General features: G+C 47.1%; 1 protein-coding gene across 1 annotated transcript; it reads left to right on the forward strand.

The window, feature by feature from the left end:
* The first annotated feature begins 1,711 nt into the window (after positions 1-1,711).
* Positions 1,712-15,537, forward strand: CRKL (CRK like proto-oncogene, adaptor protein). Its single transcript, XM_082203422.1, has 3 exons — positions 1,712-2,310; positions 3,827-4,289; positions 12,433-15,537. Exons 1-3 carry the CDS (start codon positions 1,976-1,978, stop codon positions 12,565-12,567), a joined length of 933 nt encoding a protein of 310 aa, XP_082059548.1. The 5' UTR covers positions 1,712-1,975; the 3' UTR covers positions 12,568-15,537.
* Positions 15,538-15,556: the final 19 nt, after the last annotated feature.

Below are 15,556 nucleotides of genomic sequence, written 5' to 3' on the forward strand. Positions count from 1 at the left end.
GTACACATATTCCTAAACATTTTGTGAATCTTTGTACTTTTGTCCATTTACTGTATTTAATTTTCCTGATTTGAACTATAAAATGGTGGTTTTCTTGAGTCAAAATGAGAGTGTCCCTAAACATTTTTCAAGAAACAAAGCACTGGATGAGGTTACTCTCAAGTAGGCATACGGAGGATTTTGCTCTCTCTGTGCGTAGACATATACCCCAACCCATACACACACACACACGTGTTAAAAAACCCCCACACAGCCTGGAAAAAATGATTTTTTAAAAACCACACAAATTATTTCTTAATGAACTAAAGTGATGCCACTCTCGTTTGTTCTGAAACTATGCTGAAAAAGTGGGAAACACTTTTAAGAAGCCAGATAAAATAAGCAGGAAGTAAGGAACTCTGATGGAAGAACGGGGCAGTTTCAGGTTGCGTGGGTGGGGCTGTGCACTTGAGGGTGGGTGCACATGTCACCCACTGTGTTCCAGAGGGGAGAAGTGGGTTGGAGGTTTAACATCAGAAGCCTCTTAAATCAGCTGCCACTGCAACATGATGGCAGCTTTAAAGGGCAGTTAGGCAAATTCATTGTGGAGGATGAAGCCATTTATTGTGATGGCTCAGCTTTGGGCTCTAAAGAGCAGCCGCTGGGAAAGGCCCCCTCATTATGGGCTTCCTGGGAACATCAGGAATTGCTGCAGGGGATTGTGTAATCAAAACATTAATATTAATATTATACAATCCCATGTGGGTGTGGGTGTAAACCTCTGAGTTTTGAATGAATCAAGCATTGGCATGAGACCTCCAGGTATAGGGCGGCATATAAATTCAAAAAATAAAATAAAATGACTGTGAGCAGTGGAAAGATTTCCCAGGGAAAGAAGTGGAGTTTTAAAAGCAGCATAGAATTTATTCATAGCACCTATGGTGTCAAATAGGAAGGGGAGGAAGTCAGAGATAAAAGTGTGTCAGTTGCGTAACAGCGAAAGCTTCTTACAAACTTGGCCACTACTTGGCTGCAGAAAACAAGCCATTAAAACTTAGAACTGATTTTTTAATTTAAAGTGTATGTGTGCGTGTCAGCACAAAAGCAGGATGCTCGTCGGGACCAGCCTTAGCTTCCAAGACAATTCGCACGCCTCCCAGCTGTTTTGGACTACAACTCCCATCAGACCCCTAGGCAGCAAGGCAACATAAGGACAGAGGGGCCGATGGGAGTTGTAGTCCAAAACAGCTGGGAGCCGCGCGAGTTGTGGCGGAAGCAAAGGAGAGCCTAACCCCAACGGGCCGACCCTAAAAGGCTTCTAGTGGGCAACATGCGGCTGGGTTGGGCTCCGGCCTCTCACAGCTCAACCGTCCACAGTATGTTTGCGTGCAGTGTGGAGAAGAAGGATTTGAACGAGGTCGCCTGCTCTGGAGTGACAGGCTTTGCATCTCCCGGGAACTTTCAGGCCTCAGGACGGACGTCGCTAGGAAACGGCCGGAAGCTGCCGCTCTAGGAGTTCCCTTTCCCCCATACTCACTATCTCTGGGAGGCGGAGCGGCGGGGCTCTATCCGCGCCTGCGCAATCCCCGAATGCGGCAGGTGGGTAAAAATAAAAAATTTGAAGCTCGGGAGCCCCGCCCCTTTTGACGTCCGGCGTCTCCCTCGCGCCCTTCCTTCCCTTCCGCGCCTGCGCGTCGGGCGTGGCTTCGGGCGCCCCTTTCCCCCCCGCTCCGGCCTGGGCCGCCATTTTGGCGCTGCGCTCTGGCGGACGGAGGAGCCGAGAGCGGCTGAGGCGAGCTTGGCGGGCAGGGCCTTGGAAGAGCCGGCCGCTCCTCCCGAGGGGCGAAGGGCGAGCGGGATGCGCCGCCTGAGCTGAGCAGGAGGAGCAGGAGGCCCGCCTCAGCCTCGCCCCTGCGCCCGCCTTCGCTTCCCCCGGGCCCCGCGGCCTGCCTGCCTGCCTCCCCTCCACCTTCCTTCCTTCCTTCCCTCCCTCGCCATGTCTTCGTCGTCCTCGTCGGTGGCGTCGGCGGCGCGCTTCGACCCGTCGGACCGCTCGTCGTGGTACGCGGGCCCTCTGTCCCGGCAGGAGGCCCAGGGGCGCCTGCAGGGGCAGCGCCACGGGACCTTCCTGGTGCGGGACTCGGCCACCTGCCCCGGCGACTACGTCCTGTCCGTCTCGGAGAACTCGCGCGTCTCGCACTACATCATCAACTCGCTGCCCGGGAGGCGCTTCAAGATCGGCGACCAGGAGTTCGAGCACCTGCCGGCCCTCCTCGACTTTTACAAGATCCACTACCTGGACACCACCACCCTCATCGAGCCCGCGCCCAGGTCAGGAAGGAGGCACGGAGGCTCCTCGCATGCATACACGCCCCACAGCCAGCCAGCCACTGGCATCCCGAGGGAGCGGCGGGAGCTCTCGTGAAGCCCCGCCAGGTGCCAGGACTAAGTGGCCCATGATGGCCTTAACCTTTGGGGTGCTTCCTCTCCAGAGAGGCCACCTAGGGCCGCCGCAGGAAGCCCACCGTGTCACCACCCCCGGGAACAGGACCACAGGAATTCTCACTGTCAAGCTGCTCTTTTAATGGGGGGTGGTAGAAGTGAGCACCAACACTCCTCCTTATGCCACAGTACGGGACTAGCCCCGGGCTACTGAGTCTGTATGAGGTCACAGGGTGGCCATGGGGAATCTGTGCATGTGTGCGTGCAAAAAGGCCCATGGAGCTACCTCTGATAGTCGCTTATGTCTTCATCTTCTCATGCTGCTGAGATGCGGCAGGTGTTTTCCCAGATGTTCCTACTCCATGTGAGGGCTGTTGTAGCCCTTAATCTCATATTGGATGTGGGCATCTCAAATTGATGGGTATGGCTGTCAACTTGCTTTCCTCTCTGCTTGTGAGAAGAGGAAACACATGCGGTTGCCTTGTGCATGTGTCACAGTTCACACTTGCATATTCTGAAAACCAAGTTAAACCTTGAAGTTACAAGTAAAGGAAAAAAAAATCACCCTCCCTTGTCATCAAACCTGTCCCCCCTCCCCCAAACACATATCAATGCCCATTGCTTTCCTTGCCCACCATTCCCCTGGTCACATCAGGAAGTGCAGCTGCAGTGTGCTACTCCTGTCTTCAGTCATTGTGCATTTCACAGCTTCCCCTCACTTTAACTAGGTTGTAGCTAGCCATGTCCCTCTTCACAATCCGTAAACTGACTGGATTTTGGAGCCCACGATTGGTTGCTGGAAATCTTAAGCATTTGGAATCTGTTTCCTTGATTTGGGTAACCACCTCATTGTAACATATTAAATTTCTTCTCGCTTCTGCTTGTCTCCCCAAATAGGGAGATGACAAGTTCTCATAAGATGTAACGAGGTGGCTTAGTGGTCAGGTAAGGAAGAAGCCAACCAGCAGGATAGGACAACTTCTGGATTTGGCAAGACAATTGGTTGAATGACGTAGACATGGGCGCTTCAAAACCAAACATTCTGTATTTTATGAAAGTAGCTGTTCCCTAAAGCTGTGTTACACTTCTAAATAGCTGTTCTGTTGGTAGAAAAGGGCACAGCTGTGCACTGCCCTGTCACTTCTCCTGAGATGATTGTTTCCATCCGTCTGTTTCCCCCCCCAGCAAAAAAAAAAAAGGACACTGAGCTCTAGCCTCTCCTGCTTCAGTAGTAGTTGCTGCTGTGTTCAACAGGGCCAATGAATGTGACTCACATACGTCCGCCCCCCCCCGGGGGGGGCTTCTATTGAGTATGACATACACTAGCCACAAAGAATTCCCTCAAACATTTCAACCCTAATTTAAGAGATCAGTTATCTGCTACTAATCCTCCTGTCTTCTTTAGGTATCCAGCTGCACTGATGGGATCTGGATCAGCCCCCATCATGACTGCTGCAGAAGATAACGTGGAATACGTCCGGACTCTTTATGACTTTGCTGGAAACGATGCAGAGGATCTGCCATTTAAAAAGGGAGAGATCCTGGTCATTGTAGAGAAACCTGAAGAACAGTGGTGGAGTGCCAGAAACAAAGATGGCCGTGTTGGGATGATTCCTGTTCCTTATGTTGAGAAGCTTGTCAGATCTTCCCCACATGGAAACAGGAACAGGAATTCCAACAGCTACGGGATTCCTGAGCCTGCCCATGCTTATGCTCAGCCTCAGACGGCCAGCCCTCTTCCCAACATAGCCAATACGCCTGGGGCAGTCATCACTCCCCTCCCATCCACACAGAATGGACCAGTCTTTGCCAAAGCGATTCAAAAGAGAGTTCCATGTGCTTACGACAAGACTGCCTTGGCGCTAGAGGTAAGCTTTTCAGCTGGCTGGACGTGAGGCTTGGCTATCCTGTCTAAAGGGTGTGTCTGCAGTCTTTCCGTTAAGGGGGTTTTAAGCTATTTTTGTATTAGCGTACTTCTATAGTTGCATATGGGCCTGTGACCAGGAGGGTGCCTGCTTTTCATGTTGACTCTGGCATCTGCAGAATTCAGCTTCAGGAATCTTGGCTAGCAGGTGCCAGGAAGGGTTCACAGGGCTGCTAAAGGTAAAGGTAAAGGTACCCCTGCCCGAACGGGCCAGTCTTGACAGACTCTGGGGTTTGTGCGCCCATCTCACATCTATTGGCCGGGGGCCAGCGCTGTCCGCAGACACTTCCGGGTCACGTGGCCAGCGTGACAACGCTGCTCTGGCGAGCCAGAGCCGCACACGGAACGCCGTTTACCTTCCCGCTGGTAAGCGGTACCTATTTATCTACTTGCCCCCGGGGGTGCTTTCGAACTGCTAGGTGGGCAGGCGCTGGGACCGAGCAGCGGGAGCGCACCCCGCCGCGGGGATTCGAACCGCCGACCTTTCGATCGGCAAGCCCTAGGCGCTGAGGCTTTAGCCCACAGCGCCACCCGCGTCCCTTCACAGGGCTGCTACCCTAGGTCAAACATTGGATTGGCAGTGGGGAGAAAGCAGCCTCACATGTCGTTATTATTATTATTATTATTATTATTATTATTATCATTATCATTATCATTATCATTATCAACTCTGGGCAGCTCCCAACACAATATTAAAAACACGATAAAACATTAAAAACTTCCCTAAACAGGGCTGCCTACAGATGTCTTCTAAAAGTCAGATAGTTGTTTATTTCCTTGACATCTGATGGGAGGGCATTCCACAGGGCGGGCACCACCACCGAGAAGGCTCTCTGCTTGGTACCCTGTAACTTCGCTTCTCACAGGGAGGGAACTGCCAGAAGGCCCTCGGAGCTGGACCCCCGTGTCCGGGCTGAACGATGGGGGTGGAGACGCACCTTCAGGTATACAGCGCCAAGGCCCTTTAGGGCTTTAAAGGTCAGCAAATACTTTGAATTGTGCTTGGAAACATACTAGGAGCCAATGAAGATCCCATATGGTCCCAGCAGACACTTCTGGTCACCAGTCTAGCAGCTGTATTCTGGATTAGTTGTAGTTTCCGAGTCTGGTGTAGTGTCCTGGTTAAGTTCACTCCCTACAAATCCTGGCCTAAAACAGAGCCAGCCACTTGAGTCACTTTAGTGAAATGCAGTGAGAAACAGGCTGTTGGCTGCTCATGAGTCTTGGTTGGTGCTGGTATTTGTTGGATAGGTTTAAATGACATCATCTGCCCCAGGTCACTTGGATGGGGCAGGATAGTAATCACATTTAGATGTAAGGCATTAAGCTATGTAAAACTGGTACACTGAGGGTGCTTCTCCTGACTGCTCTGTGCACACCTTCCCTTAAGGACCTTAAAGCTTTTAAGACTGCTGTTTTCAGGTGGTTGTTAGTGTTGAGACAGAGATGGTCTGTCCCTGTACTTTTCAGGTATTTTGTTGCAGAAATCAGCCTTGGCTGCAGGTCTGCGCACCTCGTCTGCTGCTCAGCTTTGGACAGTGAAATTCATGTGTGTGCATTCACAGGTGGGGCGTCTTAAAGGACCTTGTCTAGTCTAGCTCTCTGTTCCATACAGGAAATTCAGAACAAATGGTTGCCCAGCCTCTGCTCAAAGCCTCCCAACCAGATAGAGCTCAGCATCACCACCCCTCTCTGTCATTGACTCCATTGCTGACTTACTCTTACTGTTAAGAAGTTCCTCCTCATGTTCAACTGAAATCCAGCTTTCTGTGACTGAAAGTCCATTAGATCATGTCCTTCCCTACAGCCTCACCAAACTCAGGTTTCAGCAGTCCCTTCAGCCTTTCCTTGTAGGACTTGCTGGGCATCCCCCTGACTATCTTTACTGCCCTTCTGAATATCTTCCAGTTTCTTTTGGCAGCCACCTTACACTGCAGCAGCCACAGATGAGTTCTGACTAGTCCAGAATCACTGTTATTAGCCAGCCCATAGTAATAAACCTTATTGCACGTAGCCTTTGCAAACTTCCCATCAGTTCATACCACAGACTAATAGTTTACATAATAAAACGTACATTGATACCGTAGATTTAAATATGTCGTAAATAAAATCCATATCCACCATATTTACTGCACATAAAACTTGGTTCAGTTCTTTAACAACGTTCATAAAAAAGTGTGCATGTAATTTCTCGGCATCTAGGCCAAGTAACAGTGCAATATATAAGTAACAGGAAATTGGTCAATAATGGCATTTCTTGAGGGGTTCTACTCAGGTACAGTAAAATAATAAATAGTGAGATATATCTTCTGTAGACCTGCATCCAAAGAGGCATTATTGCTCTGAATGGAGTATGCATTTTTATTTCCCTTCAGGATATGTGAATGGTATTACAGTGGTACCTCAGGTTGCATACGCTTCAGGTTACATACGCTTCAGGTTACATACTCAGCTAACCCAGAAATAGTACCTTGGGTTAAGAACTTTGCTTCAGGATGAGAACAGAAATTGTGCTCCGGTAGCGTGGCGGCAGCAGGAGGCCCCATTAGCTAAAGTGGTGCTTCAGGTTAAGAACAGTTTCAGGTTAAGAACGGACCTCTGGAACGAATTAAGTACTTAAGCCAAGGTACCACTGTACATGGAACCAATGTTCTGCAAAGGCCTTACGTAACTAACTTGTTTTAAACTGTTTCTGAATTGTATTTTTAAGTTCCTCTAACTTGCCCTGTAACCTTACAGTGAAGGACAGATAAGAAATCAAAAGAATAAGAATAGTTTAATGTATTGGTCACTTTCCACAAAGAGTCCCAAACTGACTGACAGAAATAAGTAGGTTGCTGAGATGTTTGCTTAATGCTTTTGCACTGACAGTAAAGATGGTCAGCAGTTTTATCTTTAGCAAACATCTCGGAAGATAAAACTGTTGACCATTTTTACTAGGGGTCGGTAATGGGCTGGTTCACTCCAGTGGAGATCCCTCCATGGGCCAGATTGTGTGCGCACATTAGCGCGTGGGGCCGCAATTTCCAACGTCTGCGCAGACACGTTTTCCGGCGTCTGAGCATGCGCAGACGCGATTTCTGGCACCGCGGAAGTGAGTCACCGCGCTGCGCCGGTTTAGTGCAGCGCGTGGGGACTCACCGAGCAGGCGGCTCGGTTCAGGGGCAGCTCGTGGGCCGTTTAAACGACCCCCGTGGGCCGCTTGTGGCCCATGGGCCTTACGTTGTCTACCCCTGATCTTTACTGTCAGTGCAAAATGTGAGCACATCAAATGATCAGTGGCAGATTTCAACTATAAGATTTTTGCAGTGAAGAAATGCAACCTTTCACTTTAGTTATAACAGTGGCTTCTAAAGCTTCTCCTGGCCTTACTGTGATTTTATTGTGGGGAAAACAATGAAACCTGTAATCCTTTTAAGTAGAGCAAAATATGCCAGATTGCAGCACCTCCAAGGAGTTCTTGACTTATTCTCTCCGATCTCAGAGTCACTTAATGACTGTTTCCTGCCTGCCTTGTGGAGGAAACGGAGCCTGGACCTTTTGCAAGAGACTCATTACTGGGTTTTGAAATAGTTTATTTTATTTTCATTTTAAACTTGCTAGCTAAGAGTTCAGAATTGGCTCCTTTTTCTGTCCATTTCATTGATTGTGCAGGTGCCCTTTTCTTCCTGGAAACGATGCCTTATGAGGAACGGCTAAGGGAGCTGGGCATGTTTAGCCTGGAGAAGAGGAGGTTAAGGGGTGATATGATAGCCATGTTCAAATATATAAAAGGATGTCACATAGAGGAGGGAGAAAGGTTGTTTTCTGCTGCTCCGGAGAAGCGGACACAGAGCAATGGATCCAAACTACAAGAAAAAAGATTCCACCTAAACATTAGGAAGAACTTCCTGACAGTAAGAGCTGTTCGACAATGGAATTTGCTGCCAAGGAGTGTGGTGGAGTCTCCTCCTTTGGAGGTCTTTAAGCAGAGGCTTGACAACCATATGTCAGGAGTGCTCTGATGGTGTTTCCTGCTTGGCAGGGGGTTGGACTCGATGGCCCTTGTGGTCTCTTCCAATTCTATGATTCTATGATTCCTCCCTTGGTTTCCCACTCCAGCGCTTTCCTCTTCTCCCTCATTTCCCTTCTTCTCCCCCCCTCCCAAAAAATGTTTTACAAATAATGGAAATAAGATGATATTTTAAATTATGGTTGGGGGAACTATAGTAAACCCACCCTGCCCAGTGAGGCTGGACTGCAACTCTCATCATCCTTACCCTTTGCCATGTTAAGTGGGGTGGGGGCTGATGGGAGTTGGAGTCCCACAGCAGCTGGAGGCTGCCCACAGATGCTGGCCGGCACTGTTAAACTCAACTTCTTTGGCACATTTTCATTTCATGCCATCCTTATCTGTGAGTTCTTCAGAAAGTGTGTTGTTCCTCTTTAGCTGTGGCCATTGTGGCCATGGACTGTTAACATCCCAAGTGTTTAAGTGGGTTGCTTAACTTAAATGTGGAAATACTTAGCTGCGGCTGATAGCTGCTAAGTGATGACTTCAGCCTTGTAAGGATTTTGGGCTGGTATTTCCTTGTTGGTGGTTTCCATCTGCTTGCTGCTAATTTCCGGGGTAAAACTGGTGAGGACAAAGGAGGATTAAGTGACTTGGGGCAGAATCCAGCCAGACCTTCTTGGCAAGGTCCACTGGAATGAATGGGGCATAAGCATTAGTTGTGGGGCTTGTGCTGACACTTGTGGCTTGAACAGTAACTTGGAACTTAGCTGCAGGCTTAGCAGTGAGTCAGAGGAAATTATGCGCCTGAGGTGCCTCATTCCTTTTTTATCCCTGTGTCTCTCAGCTCAAAGAAGGAGCGTGGCAGGCATGAGTAAGCTTGTAGTGACTTGCCCGTTCCTAAGTCTCTATAGTCTACATGGTCTGGGGCACGTGATACAAGATTTCCCTAAAATACACCCAGGCTTCCTCATATGGATGGGACAACCCGCTTCCCAAATGCCAGTGTCCCACCCCTTCCCCCCCAGTTTCTGTCTTCCAAATAGAGCCAGTCCTCTCTCCGCTGCTCCCCCACAAGTGAAGTGACAACCTGTTTTCTTGACATTGAAATAATTCATTATGACTTTTCCCCAAACCCCACGGGACCCACCTTATTTAAATATCTGAAAGGTCACTCAGGCAGTTCCAATTAAAGGAAATTATTAGTCTTTCAGCGCAAATACATCTGACCATAATGCCAACATGGTGCTCAGCAGAGTAATAATGCCAGTTTTGTGGAGGAGGAGGATGCCCGGGGGCCACTTGGCCATAGCTGGCCTTTTGCTGGCTCTGAGGTTCTCAACTTGTGAGGAGGAATCTTTCTGATAATGGCTTTGGGCTTTTCCCCTTTGGGAGAAGGTGGACAGAAAGGAAGCATCACATGGGAGCTCTGATGTCTCACAAATGCAACAGAGCCTCTCCTCGTGGCTCACTTTTGACATCCATGTTCTCAAGGTGGGCTTTGTCAGCTGCCCCAAGAAGCCCAAGGTCTGTCTGTCTTTTGACTTGGTTCTGTTGCTCACTACCTAGGACCAGGTACATTTCTTTACATAAGGGAGCAAGTAAAAATCTAGACCTTCTACCGTCCCATTCTTTTGTGTATGCTTTGAGACCATTCCTGCTGCATCCTGATAGTCACTGTTTATTTATTTAAAATATTTATAGCTCAGCCCTCATCTTCTAGCAAGCAGCAGCAAACCTTTAAGCGAGAGCAACGCCTGCTGCTGCTGCTGTTGCCGCCACAACCTTTGAGCAGCTCTTGGGTGCTTGGTTGGGCCTTCTCTGTGGCAGCATCTAAGCCAGGGGTAGGCAGCCTAAGGCCCATGGGCCACAAGCGGCCCACGGGGGTCGTTTAACCGGCCCACGAGCCACCCCCGAATCAAGCCGCCCACTCGGCGAGTCCCTGCCCGCTGCGCTAAAGCAGCACAGCGTGAGGACTAACTTCCACGGTGCTGGAAATCGCGTCTGCGCAGACGCCAAAAATCACGTCTGTGTAGACACAGACACCAGAAATTGCGTGCGCGCACGCGCGTGATCTAGTCCACGGAGGGATCTCTGCCGGAGTCAACCGGCCCAGACGAGGTAAACCTTGCCGACCCCTGATCTAAGCTGTAGAATTGCCTCCCTGCTGTTATGCCTCTACTTCCTTTGATACAGGAGATACCCACCTATTCTTCTGATTGTAAATTGTTTTAACTGATTTTAATACTTCATTTTTGCTTTGTTGTAACCCACCCTGGGACCTGATGGCAAACAGCTCCAATTAATAAGAACAAGGTGTAATAATAAGTGGAGGTAGTAATTATCAATGTCATTTCCTACTGAAGTCTGCCCATTGCTGCTTGTCATGGAAATTATTAAACATATATTTAGCCTACACTTTAAGGGGTCTGCCTTCCTATCCCAAGGCAGATTGCAATGTGTCAGTTACTCTACAATATTAAAATTCCAACATTTAAAAATAAACTGATCAGTGATAAAACCACCCAAATGTAGATCAGAATAACAAATTCTTCAGGGCTTTCCTGAAGGCTAATGGAGGGGGGGGGGCACCTCATTCCTTGAGGTGTGTGTTCCAGAAATATGGGATGGGGGAACCTGTGGACTGGTGAGCCAGGCCTTGGCTGCTGATTTCTACCTGAGTGCAGGCTATCCTGTATCCTGCCCCTCTGTTGAAATTGAATTCCCAAGCACTGCCAAACTGCATACTTGACCCTTTATGGGGTCTATAATTATGGCTTTATGATCCAAGTTGAAAGTTTGCAGAAGATGCCATCCAGGCAGAGGCTGCCCTGTCCTTCCCCACCTCCTGCCTAGTTCCGCTTCCCCCCTCCTGCACATCAGGACACTTTCTGCTCTGGGATCATGTTTTATTTTGTCTTAAGAAGTTCCTAGAATTATTATGTGTCCTACTTTTGTCTGATTTTTTTTTTAAATTATTGCAAGCTACTCTGGGTGTGTAAAAAGTTATAAAATGAAGTAGCTCAGAGGCTCCCAAGAGGGTCTTCTTTTCTTTCAGTTTTGGCCTTAAATTAACTATTAAATTAGCTATGTTAATGACCAAAATCAAAACCTTGTTATACCAACCACTCGATATTCTCCGTGGAGAGGGTACATTAAGTAGTATGTTTAAACGCTGAATGTGTAAGTTTTATGTGCAGAGCCAGTGGATGAAACAAACAGCATTAGATGTACTGCTGGATAAGTGTTTCATAGCTCTTGTATTTGTTTAAAAAACAATTTAAAATTGTTAAGATAAAAATAAAGGGGAAAGCATTCTGAAGGGCAAACATTCTGAAATGGCATCTAATGCTCATGCTGGCCATTATAACCCTTCAGCCCACTAATACTTTTAGGTCATCCAGAAAAACAAGCCCTCCTCTCATCTTATAATTGCCCCCAATCTTCATACAGAATAAAAGAAAGAACTGGCATTATAAGAAACCTATACAGTTTTTTGGGGGGGTTGCAGCTGGGCCCATTTAAACTCCTCCTTAGTCAGCTTCGCTTGGCAATTTGAGGGCAGCCACTGCAGGAAACAGGTGGGCTTTTGTTTTGGTCCAGCGTAGCTTTTCTCACTTGGAGTGTGTTGCTGTGGGAAGAAGGTGCTGCTTCTTAGTTGCTGTTAGTTTAAGAGTTGTAGGTTTTCACCTCTGTGAAATGCCTCCTCATGTCTTAGTGGAAGGACAAGGGACTCGTGCTATTTTATTTACCCTCTCTATGGTTTCTGGACCTTCCTTCCCCAGAGAAGAAATAGAACTGGGGCTTCTAGTGTCACTCAGATTTCCTTCTCCTCAAATGCCATTGGGGTGCTTTTTCTTCCAAGCCTGGGGGCTGGGCTGGACTTGAGTGAGGGGGGCAGAACAGGCCACTTTCCATGGGCTGCTATTCCTGGGGTGGCTTTTAGGACCACCAGCCTTCCACCTTGTAGCAGGCCATGAATGGTGCTTTCTAAAGTTAAGCTTCATTTTTCAGGTGTAGTTCCTGTACGTTGAAATAATTTGACTGTTTCCAGCCATGTCCTAAGGTGTTTCCCCCCCCCCTTTCAACTTTGCAGGTTGGTGACATCGTGAAGGTCACAAGGATGAATATCAATGGTCAATGGGAAGGTGAAGTTCATGGTAGAAAAGGGCTCTTTCCTTTCACACACGTCAAAATAATTGACCCTCAGAATCCTGATGAAAACGAATGATTCCTGTTGGCCCATTTCTCTGTTGCTGCTTCATTTTCCTGGCTATCATGAGCATCATCGGAAGTGCAATGATGACTGTTAATGGCGCCTTGTAAGCATTGTCCATTTTTTCCAGCTTGCTGCAATTTGACAGCCCTGTAGTATCTGTTTGGAATGCATACAGCTGAAGTTGCTTGTGGGCCCTTGTGCGGCAATGACGTCGTCCAAAACTTAAAAGTATCACCTGGAAGGATTTTGGACCTTGAGCTCCAGAAGATTGGTGATGTCACCCAGGTAGAAGAACAGAGGGTGGAACGTCAGCTGACCTGGCCAAGGTTTCTGTCCATGGGCAACATTCTACTCAGGAGGAGAATTCTAAGCAACTTTGTCCAGAACCTACGTAATTTTATTTTTCCTTCCAGGGCAGGGAACACTTGATTTGAGAGGAAATAATCTGTTTAAGCAGTTAGAATAATAGTGTCTTTAGGCTATAATTGATGCTTGTGTATTATTAGCAAGACAGTTCTGTGAGTTTGTCGTTGACCTAGAAACAAGTTTGGGATGGCGGCAAAATGTCATTTTAAAGAATTGCATTGAGCAGGGTCTTCTATTTATAACCGTGACACATAACTGGTCTGTTTTGCCATACACTTGTCTAAAATTTTGCTGTTTTGTTTGCAAAACCATGGCAGTTTTTTGGTTTTTTTTTTTAAAGCTGAATCTGACAGTCACTAGATGCAAGATTTTAAAAGATAGTCTTTCACAAGCTTGGTTGAAATTGGCACTTTCTGCCTCTTTTAAAAAGCAAAACCACCAACCATTGATAATCTCCAATGGGAATATAGACGTAATGAAATGTTTTTACCATTTAAACCTTTTAACTCTCCTGTGCCCTTCTGTACAAATGTCTCTGTTAGATTCTAACTATCATAACGAGGAATGGTAAATGCAGAAACTTGAATGTGGGTTTTGTCATTTGAAGAACTGACTCTCTAGATGATGATTTTTAAAAGTTTAGTTGGCACGTGTTGTCTCTTGAGGATTTTGGACTTCTGAGGAGCCTCATGTTCAACTCAGTATTAAAGTGCCTTAATTTGGGATGAAAGTTGCTGAAGGGGATGCCATTTCAGCTTTAAGGTCTGCAGAGAAGCAGTTCAGTTCACTGATCCTTAAAACCCTGTAGTGACTGTTGCAGGTCTGAAGAAGCACGATTTTACTGCCAAACATACTGTGAATTAGGCTAGCCTTGATACTCCCAGAAAGCATTTTCCCACCTTAGGTGCTAAGACCCTCCGTGATGGACAGCAGCACAGTTGTCCTAGAGAATAGCCAGGCAGGCGCCCCTCTTGATCTGTCTTGAGTTACGGTGGAGTAGTACTACTGAGCTTTGTGTTTAGGAATATTTAAGCTGCAATAAATGTCAGTCTGCCATAATAAGATAATCCTACTACATAGAGGCCCTCACTCTCCCGGGCTGTCCTTAAATGACAGCTTATAGATATAGACTGTGTGCAACTTCTGCCTTGAAAAGCTGCAGAAGCAGCACTTGTGTGTGCGTTTGTGCGTGTGTGTGTGCATGATGGGACGCTTTTTATTTACCCTGCTCTCAGCAGGCAGCGAGGAGTCTGATGTCGGAGCCCAGGAGCTGTTGCTTCCTTGCCTCTCGTCAGACTCTTTGCTGCCTGGTAAACTAATGTTAGGATTGCAAATAAGAATCTCTGCACATGAGTGTCTGTTAACCAGGACCACAAGCAAGACTAGCTGGTGGCTTCTGAGGCAGGTGAGAGCTTTTAAGTGCACCTGAAGCCAAAGAGTGGCTTCTGTCATGGCTAACGAGTGCAGCTCAAGTGTAGCACACTAAGTTGATTTTGATGGTGAAACTTGCATCAAAATGTTTATTTGCTATTTTATTATGATAAAAATATTTTCATACTAAAAAAAAACCCAACCAACCATGTTTAATCTGTCTGTAAACGTCACCAGTTTTTCCTCTTGGCTTCTGGCTGGGCTGTGTCTCGGAGAAGCTGCTGTCCCTTCCTGGGGCTAGTTTCCGGTTAATCGTAAGACCTCATCAATCTATGCATTACAATGTAAGGTGCCAAAAAGCCTTGCAGTGCAATCCTTGGCATGTTTACTCAAAGTAAGTCCCATTTATCTCAGTAAGCCTTGCTCCCTCAGAGAGTGTGCATAGGGTTGGGTTTCAAATTAGCAATTGGTTGAAATGTCTGCTGTCAAAACCATCTTGGGAAGGTTTTCCCTTATCCTGCTGCACAGATGAATGGATCCCTGATCGAGGGGGGGAACTGGCAAAAGTGCCGATAGAAATCATGATTGTTTACAAATCAGGCAGGAATGCATCAAAGGGAATCTCCTGTTTGGCTGGGCCTCTTGGGGGGGGGCCCCGACCATTATTTTTTTGTAAAGGGACAGAAAGCGTTCGCTGTGCCATTTCATGTGCCTGCAATAACTTTTTGTATTGTATAATGAACATTCTGGAACTGGGTTGGCTGTCCTGTGTATGTAGTGATTCACTCTGATGTCTCTAGCAGAACGCGAAACTTGACTGCTCTCTTCCCTTGTGGGACCAGTAGAAGCGTTCTGGGGAGCTGTAAATGTTCCTCTTGACCTAGTTTGGGTTGTTATAAATGCAAACATATCCAGACCCATTTTTTGCAGAGGGGGAAAAAAAGGTGGCCTTGTACTTATAAGACAGTCTTCACTGTGCAAACATTTTTACATAATGGAAGTATCATTTGAATTTCAGGCAATAATGTGTTATGCTTTAAGCCTTATTGTGGGGATCATCATAGCTTGTTTTTATTTTATTTTGTGCTACAGAATTAACAGTATTAAATATATTCTTAGAACACACACAGTGTCTTTTGTTAAAATCAATGCCTTTTTTGTTTTCTTAGTTTACTTCACTGGAGGTCCCACACCCAGCCATTGCCCAGTTCGCGTACTCTCAATAAAACATGCATCCAACTTGCAGCAATAGTTGTCATCTATG

The sequence above is a fragment of the Podarcis vaucheri genome, assembly GCF_965113315.1.
Source record: "Podarcis vaucheri genome assembly, chromosome: 16".
In the NCBI taxonomy this organism is placed as follows: Eukaryota; Metazoa; Chordata; class Lepidosauria; order Squamata; family Lacertidae; genus Podarcis; species Podarcis vaucheri.